At 33.3% G+C, this 13,711-nt stretch overlaps 1 protein-coding gene and 1 pseudogene across 1 annotated transcript; both read left to right on the top strand.

The window, feature by feature from the left end:
• Window positions 1-3,707: 3,707 nt before the first annotated feature.
• LOC127097320 (isoleucine--tRNA ligase, cytoplasmic-like) lies at window positions 3,708-4,941 on the top strand (annotated as a pseudogene).
• Window positions 4,942-8,078: 3,137 nt separating this feature from the next.
• Window positions 8,079-9,959, top strand: LOC127094292 (uncharacterized). The gene is made up of 3 exons (XM_051033145.1): window positions 8,079-8,271; window positions 8,459-8,569; window positions 8,653-9,959. Exons 1-3 carry the CDS (start codon window positions 8,079-8,081, stop codon window positions 9,957-9,959), a joined length of 1,611 nt encoding a protein of 536 aa, XP_050889102.1.
• The last annotated feature ends 3,752 nt before the right edge of the window (window positions 9,960-13,711 follow it).

Genomic DNA, 13,711 nt, shown 5'->3' with positions numbered 1-13,711 from the left:
TATTATTCAAGAGTTATTATCTGCTATGATCTTTTAAACGGCTCTTTCTCTCCTATATAAAGGATTGCAAATCAACATTGGAAGTTAGAGAAAACAAGCACATACTGAAACATCAACACACATAAACTCATTTTATTCTCTCAATCTTCACGAAGCTTTTGCTTGAAACGTGAAACTTTTTGTTCTTATTGTTGTAATATTTGCTTATCTTAGAAGCACTCTAGATTACATAAGCTTTTATCTTTGTTGTATTTCCTCAAGTGACTCTGTGTAGTCTGTATACTTGAGAGGACTAAGAGATCTTTCTCTTAGACGTTGTTTGTAATCAATCTTTCAAGATTAGTGGATTAAGTCCTTGTTGAAGGCGAAATCACCTTGGCCGGGTGGACTGGAGTAGCTTTGTGTTATAAGCGAACCAGTATAAAAATCCTTGTGTGATTTTCTTTTTGAAAAAGCGCTTATTTTCCAAACAATTCAAACCCCCCCTTTCTTGTTTTTCTCACCTTCACAAATCAATTACCCATGACCAAATGCATCTCAAGACAACTTGAAACGACTCGAAAATCTTGAAAATTCCATACTATTAGGATCTAAAAATTTCCCACTCAATTCACACGAATTTGAGCTAATTTCACACGTTCTTGGATCCCAACACATTCCCTATAAATAATGGAAGCTATTGCCTTTATTTTCTAGATTTGGAAGCCAAAGAAACCCTTCAACCATTGAAGCCCGATACCTCTAAAAACTAGTCAAGCTTTTTTTCATTTTGAGCTCTTTTCCTTCCATTTCTTTGTCCAAAATCCTCCATCGACATCCTCTGAAGGTTTTTGAAGCTTTGCTTTTTTCTGAATCCTTCTACAACCTAGCTATCGGATCCACCATTGGTGACTTCTGAAGCTTCATTCGAACAGGTAGATACGAGTTTTAACCTTGAGCGAACAAGTTACCACACTCTTTGTCTTGTTCCACTGATCAAAATCCCTAACCCACTGGTCATTTATTTTCAGTATTAACCATTTAATTTTACTTTGAAGAACTAGGGTTCTTCAAGTTTTTGAGCAAATTCTCCCTGCTCAGAGCAAATCAATTGCTCTGATGCAAGGAGATATGAACGATGAAGTGATTCTCAACTGAATCCATGTTTGATTCATGTTAAAAACACGAGTTCATGATGTTTCAAAATCATAAGTTTTGAGGTTGAAGATGAAGTGCTTCACGTGCTTCAGTGGGAAAATTCAAACTCTCAGCCAATCAGCGCATGCCACCTTTGTTAGCCGTTGGATTCAAATGTTTTAATTTCTTTTTTATTTCATTGTATTTCCTTTTCTTCCAAAATTAATTAAAAATAGTTCCCTTATTATTTTTTATCCAGTTTTTCCCCATAATTTCATAAAAATATATATTCTATCTCATGCCAGTTTTTGCAGTTTTTAAAAATCATTTTTGCATTTAATGCATATTTTCTTTTATTTTTCATTTAATTTTATTTTTGTATTTTTATTTTAATCATTTTAAAGTATTTTTAACCCCAACTTTTGAGGTCCATTTACTCTGAGTTTTGTTGACATTCCACATTTTTTATTGGAATTTTGTTTGATACTTTGACCCTCTTTGAAAATTTCTATTTTATTTTATCAATATTAAATCAATATTAATTGAATTTTACTTTCTTTTGTTGATCATTGGGTATTTTGAATTAAGTTTGATTGCTTAGTTGATGATTTCTTCCTTATCTCGAATCATTGATAGATGGACTTGAGGTTGATCAACCTTCTTTGATCCAAAACTGTTGATAGATGATTGTGAATCATCTTTAATACTTTGCATTAATGATATGTTAATCCTCGATGCGCCTTATTTTGAGTCCTTTGATTTGAGGATAGAATGATCCCTTGTGATTACCTTGGTTCCCTCTTTCATTCTCTCTACCTTTATCCCTCTCTTTTTGTTTTAACTATTAGATTGCATGTTGAAGGAGATTAACTTTGTGTTAATTCTCTAACATGTATGATACATACATTGTTATTGACCAACCTCAGATAGGTATGGCTTCTACATAAGCCTACTTACGATTGCTTAACATATCGCTAAATTGTCCTTACATTATTGACTAACCATTAACTCCTAACATTAATCATTTCTTTTTACATTATTGCCTTTAGTTCAAGTCATTTAAATTTATGTCGTTTAATTTTATGTCATTTACTTAACGCACTTTTATTTTATGTCCCATTAATCATCACATCATCTATATTCATTTGTTTCTTTTATCTTGTTTGACTTTTGGCTTGTTAAAATTTAATGAATCAAAACATGATAAAGTAACTTGGACCTAATCCTAATCACATGCTTGATCTGGTGTATTGAAGACCATTTGGATTTTGAATTTTGACTTTGGATTTAGGCCTTTTTGCTTAACTTGGACTGACATTGGCCCTGAGACCTCGTGGATACTTTGACTTTCCCTTGTCCCTAATTAACTTTTGAGCTCGTGTGTTGTTTCATCTGCTTTATGACTCTTGCATGCATCTCCTTAGGTTTAGGTTTAGTACACTGTTACACACCCATGGTTTTCTCTTGGGCTACCTAACAATGAGACTTAGAATATTACACTTTTCACCCACATGGCTTTCTCTTGAGCTACCAAATAATGAGACCCTAGGCTAGTTTTTATTATCATGCATCTTGGTTTGTTCATCAATCCTTTCCTTTGATTTGGCTTGAATCAATTCACATTGGATCTGTTAAATTCCTTCATTTGTTACATACACCTCTTGTCTTTGTCAAGCGACCATAAGTCTCTTGGTCACTTGATAGGACTTGCTTTTGTCACCTTGGAACATTCAACTTCCCCCAAGTCTAAGGCCCCCAGTAGAACATATCTTTCTTCAACAGTCAATCATCTGACTCATCCCCATACAACATCTTTGGGGACCTATTTCAACAACTTGCCAGTCATTGACTAGGCTTGCATGTCATGAGCCTTAAGCAATAGAAAATGATGAGAGAGGATCTTTCCTACCCTTGTCTAGAGTACCTTTGTGCACAGGATATAGACCCTAGCTGCTTAGAGTATTCATTTATATTCATAAAATTTAGTGCAATTCCGTGTCAACCCAATGTAAAGTCTGCAACTTGCCCTTATGGCTCTTTATATTCTTGGTTTTGACACAATTATAATCATTTCCTTTTAGGGTTGACACCTTTATGGTTATTGTCATACCCTGATTTTGGTCCTGAAAAAAAAAAACTTTCCCAATCGATCACTCAATTGCATTCTTTTTATCGTGACTGTTTCATCTGGTCATGATGTTATCCACCCAAGCATTATTTGTTAGACTTGCTGCCACAGTCATCCCATGTTTTTTTGGGCTTTGCCTTTTGTTTTGGTACGAGATAGTTAATTTCCATAGTAAAGTAGGATTTAGAACCTCTTTTCATTTGATAAAATCAAGTGAACCTCATGATTTTCGTTCTTGTGTCCAATTTCCATCCACATTTTTGTATCCCTCATAAAACATTATTCATCTTTTGTTACAATTATTCATCCATGTGACCATTCACTTTTCATTGTCATATTTTTAGTTCTCACCCACTCTTTTAATGAAATCCTATGTCAAGTACAAAATGTTACATTTGGTCATCACCGATATTCATCTTCCATTCATTCATGAAAAAAAAGAAAATTCCACGTGTCTCCCTATCCACATTCATATTTTCCATTCTATATTCCAATTCTTCACTTTATATTGAAAAGTTCTCTATTCATTCACATTTAGGAAATCATACATACTCATGTATATCCCAACTGTTTCGTTCATGTCCAAAATTTTCTCACACTCATTCAATTATAGGCGTTCATTTAAATAGCATGTGACTAGCTCATAATCCTAAGTGTCATCATATGAATACATGAATGTCCTAAAGCACAAAGAAATAACTTGGTTTTATTACAGAAAGCATCATTTTCTTGCTCATTTACAACGAACTGCTGCGAGAGAGATTGTTGACAGAGTCCATAAGTTAAGGAAGAGTTGCTTTTGAACCAACTGACACAGTGGAGGTTTATTTTCAATAATTAGATGATGATGCATCAATCTCTGAGAGAGTTTTGCATTCACATGAATTCTATATCAGAGAGGCCATTGGTTCTCCATTGCTTCAATTTTCTTTGATGCATGCGCATGCAGTTATCATTGGTGAAGAGAGTTTTCATGGGATTTCCAGCATGTCGTTTGCTATCACCTTGGCATAACCCGCGTTAATGTTCAATAAAAAAGGTCATTCTTTCACTATTTTTAGGTGAATCCAAATTTGCACACAATTTGCAAACTTACCTGCTATCAAGAGATCATTCAAATTTTAAGTCTGAATTTCATGATAAAAATGGAAAGAAAACCGTAGACTCGATTGAACAGCAACCTGCGGCCGAAGTGGTACTTTATGAGCATTTATTTCTCACTGTAAGGGATTACTATGTTGCTGCAAGATCTGTCTAATTTTGTTCAGTAGCCCCTTTCTATTTCTTCATTATTTAGATAATATGCTACCGACAATTTGGACAGGGAGATCCAGGCACCGAGAGTCATAGACAACAAGAGTTTGGCTTTGCAAATGACCATTGTAGTAGTTGTGCTACATATATCCTGGCCACAGGCTGCTCGGATGGTAGTTTGAAACTTTGGAAAAGTAACCGTGGTGATCCGCCGACCCTGAACTTGCCATGGGAGCTTGTGGGTATGTTTATTGCACATCACAGTCCTGTCAAGGGTATCTGTTACTGGTTATGGTCAGAAAGTTGCAACGTTCCGTAACAGAGATCCTACAATGCCGCATGTGATGAACCGGATTCGAAACCTCACGTTTCCAGTGGCTAGTGGTCTTCGCTAATGCTTGCATTATGGTTCACCTAGCTGATTCATACCAGTAGTGCCAATCCTACAAGAGATTTAAAAAAATATGGAATTAGTAAGTTAGGCCAAATTCACGGCGGTAATTTCTTTTACTAACAGTTTAGAAACGTAGAGGAAAACCATCAATCACATGATAGCTCTGTGCAGTGAGAGCAATTTATATGCATATCGAAGGCACCGATCCTTGTTTTCTAAGATTGGAACCTGTCATCAAATGTTCAATGTTGAAGCGTGGTAGCTTAAAAAGCATTCCTTTGACAGTGGAGTAGTCGGCTACGCCCCCTCATGATTATTTACTTGCTGGATGCCATGATGGAACGGTTTCTCTATGGAAATTCTCTATAAATTCTTCGTCTAAATGTGATGATACAAGGCCTATGCTTTGTTTCGGTAGGGATACAGTTCCTATTAGGACAGTTGCATGGGCTCCTTTTGAGGGTGATCCAGAGAGTTCTAACATAGTAATAATCGTAGGACATGAAGGCCTTAAGTTTTGGGACCTACGTAATCCATTTCGTCCTCTGAGGCAACCTCCACCTTCATCCATTGGTCGCCATACCTAATGAGGTGCAGTAACAAGAGTTTTGTCCGGCTCCAGTACCTGAAAAAAAAGAATGAAGATTACACCGACGTCAATGCACATTTTGCAACAGTACATGAAAATTTGCCAAAGGGAGATTAAAAGAAAAACAGCAAAGCATGGTTGCTGTTGTTGCTGCTATTCCTCTTCCCACATTCTTGTTCTCATCATCACACACTTTCAATTTTCGAATACACAAAGCTAAAGCAAATGCCACACTTATCACAGTCTCCGATTGGTTTCAAGTCGATAGGCCCATTGGAAACTATGGTTTCATGAACGTTACCACTAATACTGATCAATATTTGTTTGGTGAAGAAGGAGGATTCAAAAGTCTAGATGTTCAAGAAGGCTTTATGAAGGCAGGGTTTCTCAAGGTCCGCTTACACAAACACCTGTTCTCTTTAAGTTTTATCTCGGAACACGAGCTGGTGGTGTTGTGGCAGATATGATGGCTGCCAACGAGTTGAATTCCCACAGGTTCCTTCAAGTCAGATACTTTAACCATTCCATATTGCTTATACTTCACTGTGGTTTTAAAACAACTATCGGAGAGCAGTGGCTTTCTTTTTGTGATTACGGGAAATCTAGCGCAGCAGACTATGCAAAAGTTGCTAGTGACAAGGTATCAAAACTATCTTCGTGGAATAGCTTTGAATGAGGACAGGCAATAAAAAGAAGACGGCGTTTCATTATAATTCTGCTTCAGGCAATTCTCAATGCTAACTTCTGAAAGAGACCAACTGCGTAGGCTGTTCTCAATCACAGGTTTATGACCGGGGAAGTCCCTTCAAGTTTCAAGATCAAAAGAATATGGCTATCATTGTGAAATATATCTACCACATGGCTCACCAAACTATTCCATGACTCATGATCCTGCTACAGCAACAACACAAGAACACCATGTTAACGCGACGAGTACGCAACACAACCAGAACAGAAGCAAACTCAATTCAAAATCCTGCTCACCAAGGCCATTCTAGCGAACCAATTTCAATTCGGCAAAGGCTACCGTACTGAAGCCAAGTTAACATTATCGTGCTCGAACAGGCCCTGCAACATTGGTTTAGCACACAGTTAGTTGAGGTGTAATTGAAACATTTTCAAAAATTCACAGTGGTAAATGTACTTGTTACTAACACAAAGGTTAGTGTGAGGAGAGGGGACACAAAGTGGCAATACGAAAAAAATGCCAGGATGCTCCGTACATACACTCACCACCACTCATACAGAGTTTTGAACACCATTACTAATTAGGGGTGTGCAAAAATATGGTTAACCAAATTATATTACTAAACTGAATTGCATTGCACCATAAAATAACTAAACCACTTAAATGGTTAATGAACTGAACCATTTAAATTAACCAATTATAATTCAGTTTAAAACCGGTTCATAACCAGTTTTTTTTTATAAACTGTTTTAGTTATAATTTTTTTTAATAAAAAAAAGAAAAATTATTGAGAGTGAAAAAAAAATAGAAATTAAAAATATTTATAATTATGAAAAGTAAAAAATATTTTATTGAAAATTAAAAATAAAATTATAAAAAAATATAGTTTTTTTAGAAAAAAAATCTGAAAATAAAATATTTTGTATTCCATAAAATAAAAAATAATTTTTTTCTGAAAATAAATTTTTTTTATTCATTAAAAAAATATAATTTAATTTGAAATAAAAAAAATATTTTTTTTAGAAAAATAAAAAATTATTGTTTTTTGAAATAAAAAAATTCTGAAAAAATTATTTTTTTTTGAAAAATAAAAATTTCAGAATAAATAATTTTTGTTTTTTTCCCAAAATTTTTGAAATATAAAAATAAAATATATATTTTTTTTATTTTTCCAAAAATAAAATTCAAAAAAAATTTATTCTGGATTTTTTTCCCCGAAAATTTAAAATTAAAATATTTTTTTTTGCATGAAATTTTAAAAATATCTATTCAGATTTTTTTTTCAAAAAAATAAAAATTTTAATTAATTTTTATAAATAAAAGTTTTTTTTAAAAAATAAATATTTTCAAATATTCTTTTTTTTTAAATTAATTATTTTTTATGAAATTAAAAAAATTGATTTTAAAAAAGTACTCCCTCTGTTTTTTTTTATAAGTCGTTTTAGACTTTTTACAGATACCAAGGAAGTTATTAACTTTTGCTAATTTTGTAAATATATTATAGGGTATTCCAATATTATCCTTTTTTAAAAACACTCAAAATCTCTTGTTTCAAAATATATCAGATTAATCATTATGATTTGTTGATGGAATATCTAGATTGCATTTATTCCAATATATTCCATGAATAAAACATTAAATTAATTAAATTTATACGTGTCTTTTTCTATCCTACACTAATTCCTTATTTTTCTCCCTCCCAAATTTTCCATCACTCACCAAAAGATACGCTAAAGCACTCTGGGAGAAAAAATTAAGATTTTTTTTTGTTAAATTTTTCCCTCCAAATTCTTATGGCTCTTCATTAATTTTTTTTCAAATTTCCCTCTAAATATTTCATTGTACTTCTTTTTTGTATTATCCATTTTCTATAAATTTAGACTAACTCACCCTGTATTATGATATTAAAATGGCTTTAAATCACATTGATCTCAATATTATTCCAATGGAAGAGGAAGAATATGTTTATCAACAAAATGCAAATATAGTGCCTAATCTACCCGATTTAAATATCAACATTGGAGAAAGTATTGATCTTAATATCATTCCAAATATGCACATATCTCAGATATCTTTGGAAGAAGATACTCATGACCCCATTGGTAAGTAACAAAATTATCACGCTCTTTATACCTTATTTGTTTGTTTCATCATGACCCTTAAAAAAATCTCTAGAATTTAATTGGTTTATTTTTTCCTTACTTATCATGTGAGTTTTGTGTGTTTTTTCACCCTTTTCATTTTTTTCTAATGGTATATGGGTTTTCTACTTTCTCTGTGTTATTATAGAAAACAACAACATACAAAATGCTGATGATGATGATGTGGAAAACAACAACGTACAAAATGAAGAAAATGATGTGGAAAATAACATTCATGTCAACATTGAATCTGAATTTGGTATCATAATTTCTCTTTTAATATTTTTAAATTTATTCTTTTTAATCAATGTAATTAATATGTTAGTTTTCTCATATGTACAGATTCAGAAGTAATCACACAGAGAAGGATGTTGTCGAATTCTGAGAGAAGGATTATATATGAGGCTTTATTAGAGAAAAGTGTTGATGGAAAATTAAAAAAAGGGGTGACCAAATTAGTGTCTTCTCTGTTTTCAGTTAACATACGCACAGTACAACGTATTTGGAAACTTGCTGAGAACAGAGGAGTGCATGCTGATGTGACTCATAAAAAGGTAGGAAATTGTGGACGCAAAAGAGTCCATATAGACCTTAATCTAGTGCGTGACATTCCTTTAAAGCAAAGAACCTCTATTCGGTCTCTTTCTCACGCATTAGAAGTAAGTACAAGCACATTGGTAAGATCTTTAAAGTTGAGAGAAATAAGAAGACATTCAAATGCTATCAAACCTTATTTAACAGAAGAAAATAAGAGAGCTAGATTACAGTTTTGCGTTGATATGCTAGATAGTGATAGCATACATAATAATGATCCCAGTTTTAAAGGAATGTATAACATTGTTCACATTGACGAAAAATGGTTTTATATGAAAGAAAAGTCAAGAAATTTTTATTTGGTACAAGATGAAGAAGATCCCATTCGTACTTGTAAAAGTAAAAATTTTATACCAAAAGTTATGTTTCTAGTTGCCATAGCTAGGCCAAGATTTAATTTGCAACAAAATGTAACATTCAGCGGATTAATTGGTGTATATCCTTTTGTCATACAAGAGCCTGCTAGAAGATCTAGTGTAAATAGACCTGCAGGTACACTTGAGACCAAAGCAATGACGTCAATTACTAAAGATGTTATGAGAACATTTTTGATTCAGAAAGTGTTACCCGCTATTAAAGAAAAATGGCCAAAAGAAGAAATCGGTCATCCGATATTCATTCAGCAAGATAACGCAAGAACACACCTTCATTGTGAAGATGAAGAATTTCGTCTAGCCGCCACACAAGATGGATTTGACATTCGATTAATGTGTCAACCTCCAAATTCACCTGATTTAAATGTTTTAGATCTTGGTTTTTTCAGTTCAATACAAGCCTTACAACATAGAGAGTCTCCTAATTCTATCGATGAACTTGTGAGTGCAGTTGATAAGTCTTTTCAAGAATTTGAAGTTACCAAATCAAATCATATATTTTTAACACTTCAATCATGTATGATTGAAATTATGAAAGCAAGAGGTTCCCACAACTATAAAATTCCACATATGAAGAAAAAAATGTTGGAAGCTAGAAATCAATTGCCAACACGGTTAAAATGTGATAACCAATTGGTGCAAGATGTTATGGGATATTTAGATATTGTTGCTGATGATTAACCATTTTAAAATTTCTCTATTTGTAATTGGTTATTCAGAAAAAAAAGTAAGTAAAGGGTTATGTTCTTTCCTTATAAAATTTCTTTATAATGGGATATTTTAAACCAAACAGTAAATTATTACGTACTTCTAATTCACCTGATTAACTAAAACAATGGAATAAAGACTTACAAAAATGTAACTATAGTAAATAAGGATTTTAAAAATCTCTTCAAATGAAAATAATCATTTCAAATCAAAGATAATTATAACAATATTAAATTTTAATAAAATCTTGAAAGATAAATCTTGCGTAACTTCTTCCATTCTTCTTTGCGTTCTGCTTCATCTGAAGTTTCATCTTCCTCGTCTGGAAATTTGTTTAAATCTATCAATCCATTATCCGGAAGGATATTTAAATCAATGGGATCTTCTTCGTCTTGTTCATCCTCGGAGTCTTGTATGATTTCTTGAAAAATTGGATCTTCATCATTTTCTTTATCGGTAACCTTATCAAAAACTATAGAATCTTCTACTATTTCTATCGATGGATTTTTGGGATATTCCATTGCCAATTTTTTTAAGGATTTTTTTGTTATGATAGGAAGAAGGATTAAAAAATGCACAATATATAAAACTTGAGAATTCACGTTGAGGAGAGATATTTCTGAGTTTTAATTGGGAGTTAGTATATTCTTAAGAGAGAGGAATTTTGAAAAAATCACAAATTAATATAGAGTTTTATGAGAGGAAGACTTTTTCTATAAAAAGTTGGACTAATGCATTGAAAAATAATATTCATAATGTCACTCTGCATTGGAATACAAGATTCACTGAATTATGAAAATTATAGAAAAAAGAGATGAATTAGGGGTATTTTAGGAAGAAAAAAATTAATTCTACATAGAAATTACAAAACGACTTATAATTTGGCACAATTTTTTTTTCCAAAACGACATATAATTAAAAACGGAGGGAGTACAAATTATAAATTTGGTTTATAATTGCAAACTGATTATAAACTAGTTTATAAATACAAATCGGTTATAAACTAGTTTTAAACTGAATTGAAACCATTTTAGCAATTAACTGCATTTTTTGTAAAATGGTTATTATAAACTGAACTGAACTATAAATGTGGTTTGGTTCAGTGCAGTTCATGAACCACGAACACCCCTATTACTAATGACTAAACAAAAACGCAAGGGGGGACCACTGAAAAAGCGGATCCCTTCAACAAACTCAAAACAGAAAAGAGAGAGTTACGAGTCGTATAAGAGGGACTACTGTTCACAAAGAAAACCCTAGAATTTTGTGGCGACCGTTCAAGAAGAAACCCTAATAATTCAATTCGACGGAAAAGAGAGAAAACCTCCTAACGAAAAAAAAAGAAGAGGAGAGAGACAACCCAGAATCTGTGCAATTTCCTCGGAGAGAACGCAAGGGCTTCATCTTGACGCCGCCGTGGAATCAACACGCACCGGAGTGGATTCGCCGAAAGAGTGAGGATCCTAAAGGAGGACCCAATATCACCCTTTCAATCACCGTCAACCTCTTTGTGCACAGGTAAATATAAGTTTCGTTCTGATTTGATCTTCTTGCCTTTTGTTTCACTTGGATTCACGCTTCATCATTATTCTCTTTACTGCTTTGGCTTAGATTGTTGTTGCCTGTTCCGCCTTCTGTTTTGATATTTTTGTTTCTCTTTGACCGTCTGCTACTGCTTATGAGAAGAGAAATTTCTCTTCAACTATGTTATGTTGTTCCTTTTAAAGAATAATAATAAACAAGGTTAACGTCCCTTTTAATTGATGATTAAAGCAATAAAAATATTTTTTTTCGTTGGAGAAAGAACCGTGTCTTGGAAACTGGCACCATGTTATCAATGCTGTTGATGGCTTTACCCTTGTTGTCCCATCATTACGCTGCCAACGATTAAGTCATTATCTCTTCTTCCGTCACCCAACAGCCATATGGCTAGGATGACCCTTTGGGATTCCGTTCCATTATTCCAGAATGGGCCTCCACTGATTCGTGGGCTTCAGTTGTTCATAGCTCAAACGGCCCATGTTCGGATATCGTTAGTTTTATTATTTATTTAATTGACTGTTTTTGTTTTATGCTTTAGTTGCAGTGAGCTTAACAGTTGACAGCTTTGGCTGGGTGGAGATGGAGATAGTTCATCTCCCCCTTAGTCCTGGGTTTAATACCCATGTGTGTTATTTTGGTTCTTCAACATTTCAATTTCTCATATTTTCTTTAATTCTCATATTTATATCTTAACCTAATTTCTCCTATACTCATTTTTTTTAATGTTTACTTTTTTTTATATTTTAATTGGCAAAGCATCGATTTTAATTTATGGATTCAATCACTCTCATGTTGTTTATCCATGATTATTTTATCGAGATAACAATAGAATTTCGCCGCGTTATGATTAATCGCATATGACATTTCAATTATTGTTAATATGTGCAAACCGGCTTTGAGCACATTATTTAGGTTTTGTTTGTCCCTCAATTTCCATCCATGCAAATCCCAATTTTTACTCCTTTTGATTTAATATTTTTGAGGTGTCTTGTAAATATAACTTGTTGTGTTATTTATTTTCTTCACATGGCTTACTCTTGGGCCTTCTTACAATGAGACAATTCCCTTGCACCTACACCCACGTATTGTTTATTCGTTGATTGATCCAATTTATTTATTTCATTACTTTGAATCCCCATTTGACAAAGTGTACCCCCATCCCCATTTGACAAAGTGTACCCCCACTCCCCTGATGTGTAATAATTTTACCGCTTTTTATTTCTTTATTTGCTTGACTGTTTAGTTAGCTACTAACACAAGAATAAAATCAACCATTTCCAAAAAAATCAAAAATAAAAACTCGATCCAACGTCGAGTATTTTCTCAATAAACAAATCAATCCATTTCTTCCTCCCATTCTATTCCATTTCTTTCAAACCTTCATCAAATGCTTGATCCAACATCAAGCCATTTTTCATAATAAAAACTCAAAATATATTAATTCATATTCAAGACCTTTTTTCGATAAAGGTGGAAATGGAACGTGGTGGATACCACGCACTCCTGAGGCTAGGGTTCGAGATGGATGTCTCGCCTATCTTAGCTCTCGCCATCATCCAAATTTATCTATTCTGTTTCTCTCAAAAATCCATTCAAATTTCTCTTAAATAACCATCAATGCTTGATCCAACATCAAGCCATTTTTCATAATAAAACTCAAAAAATACTTAATTCCTATTTAACACTTTTTCAATAAAGATGGAAATGGAACGTGGTGGATACCGTGCACTCCTGAGATTAAGATTCGAGGTGGATGCCTCACCTATCTTAGCTCTCGCCATCATTTAAAATTGTCAATGCAGTTTTCTTCAAACCCTTTCTTAATCAAATTCAAATCACTTAATCCTTATTAAACACTTTTGCAAATAAGATGGAAATGGAACTTGGTGGATACCACGCACTCCTAAGACTAGGATTTAAGATGGATATCTCATCCATCCAAGTTCTCGCCATTACTCAAAACACATAAAACCAATCAATTTCTTTTCTCGCCGCCGCGCGATTGACTCTTAAACATTTTCTCGCCACCGTGCGATTAACCCTTCAAACCCTTTCTCAAACGAAAGGTACTTTGTTCAAAACAATGCAAGGCAATGTTTCTCCACCTGTTTTGGGTAGTCCAACAATATTTTCGTCGATTTGACACAAAATAGATTTCTCTAAAATCGACCAACAAACAAACA

This window comes from Lathyrus oleraceus, chromosome 6 (genome assembly GCF_024323335.1).
Source record: "Lathyrus oleraceus cultivar Zhongwan6 chromosome 6, CAAS_Psat_ZW6_1.0, whole genome shotgun sequence".
NCBI classification, from domain to species: Eukaryota; Viridiplantae; Streptophyta; class Magnoliopsida; order Fabales; family Fabaceae; genus Lathyrus; species Lathyrus oleraceus.
This window is presented reverse-complemented; position numbering and strand designations above follow the sequence as displayed.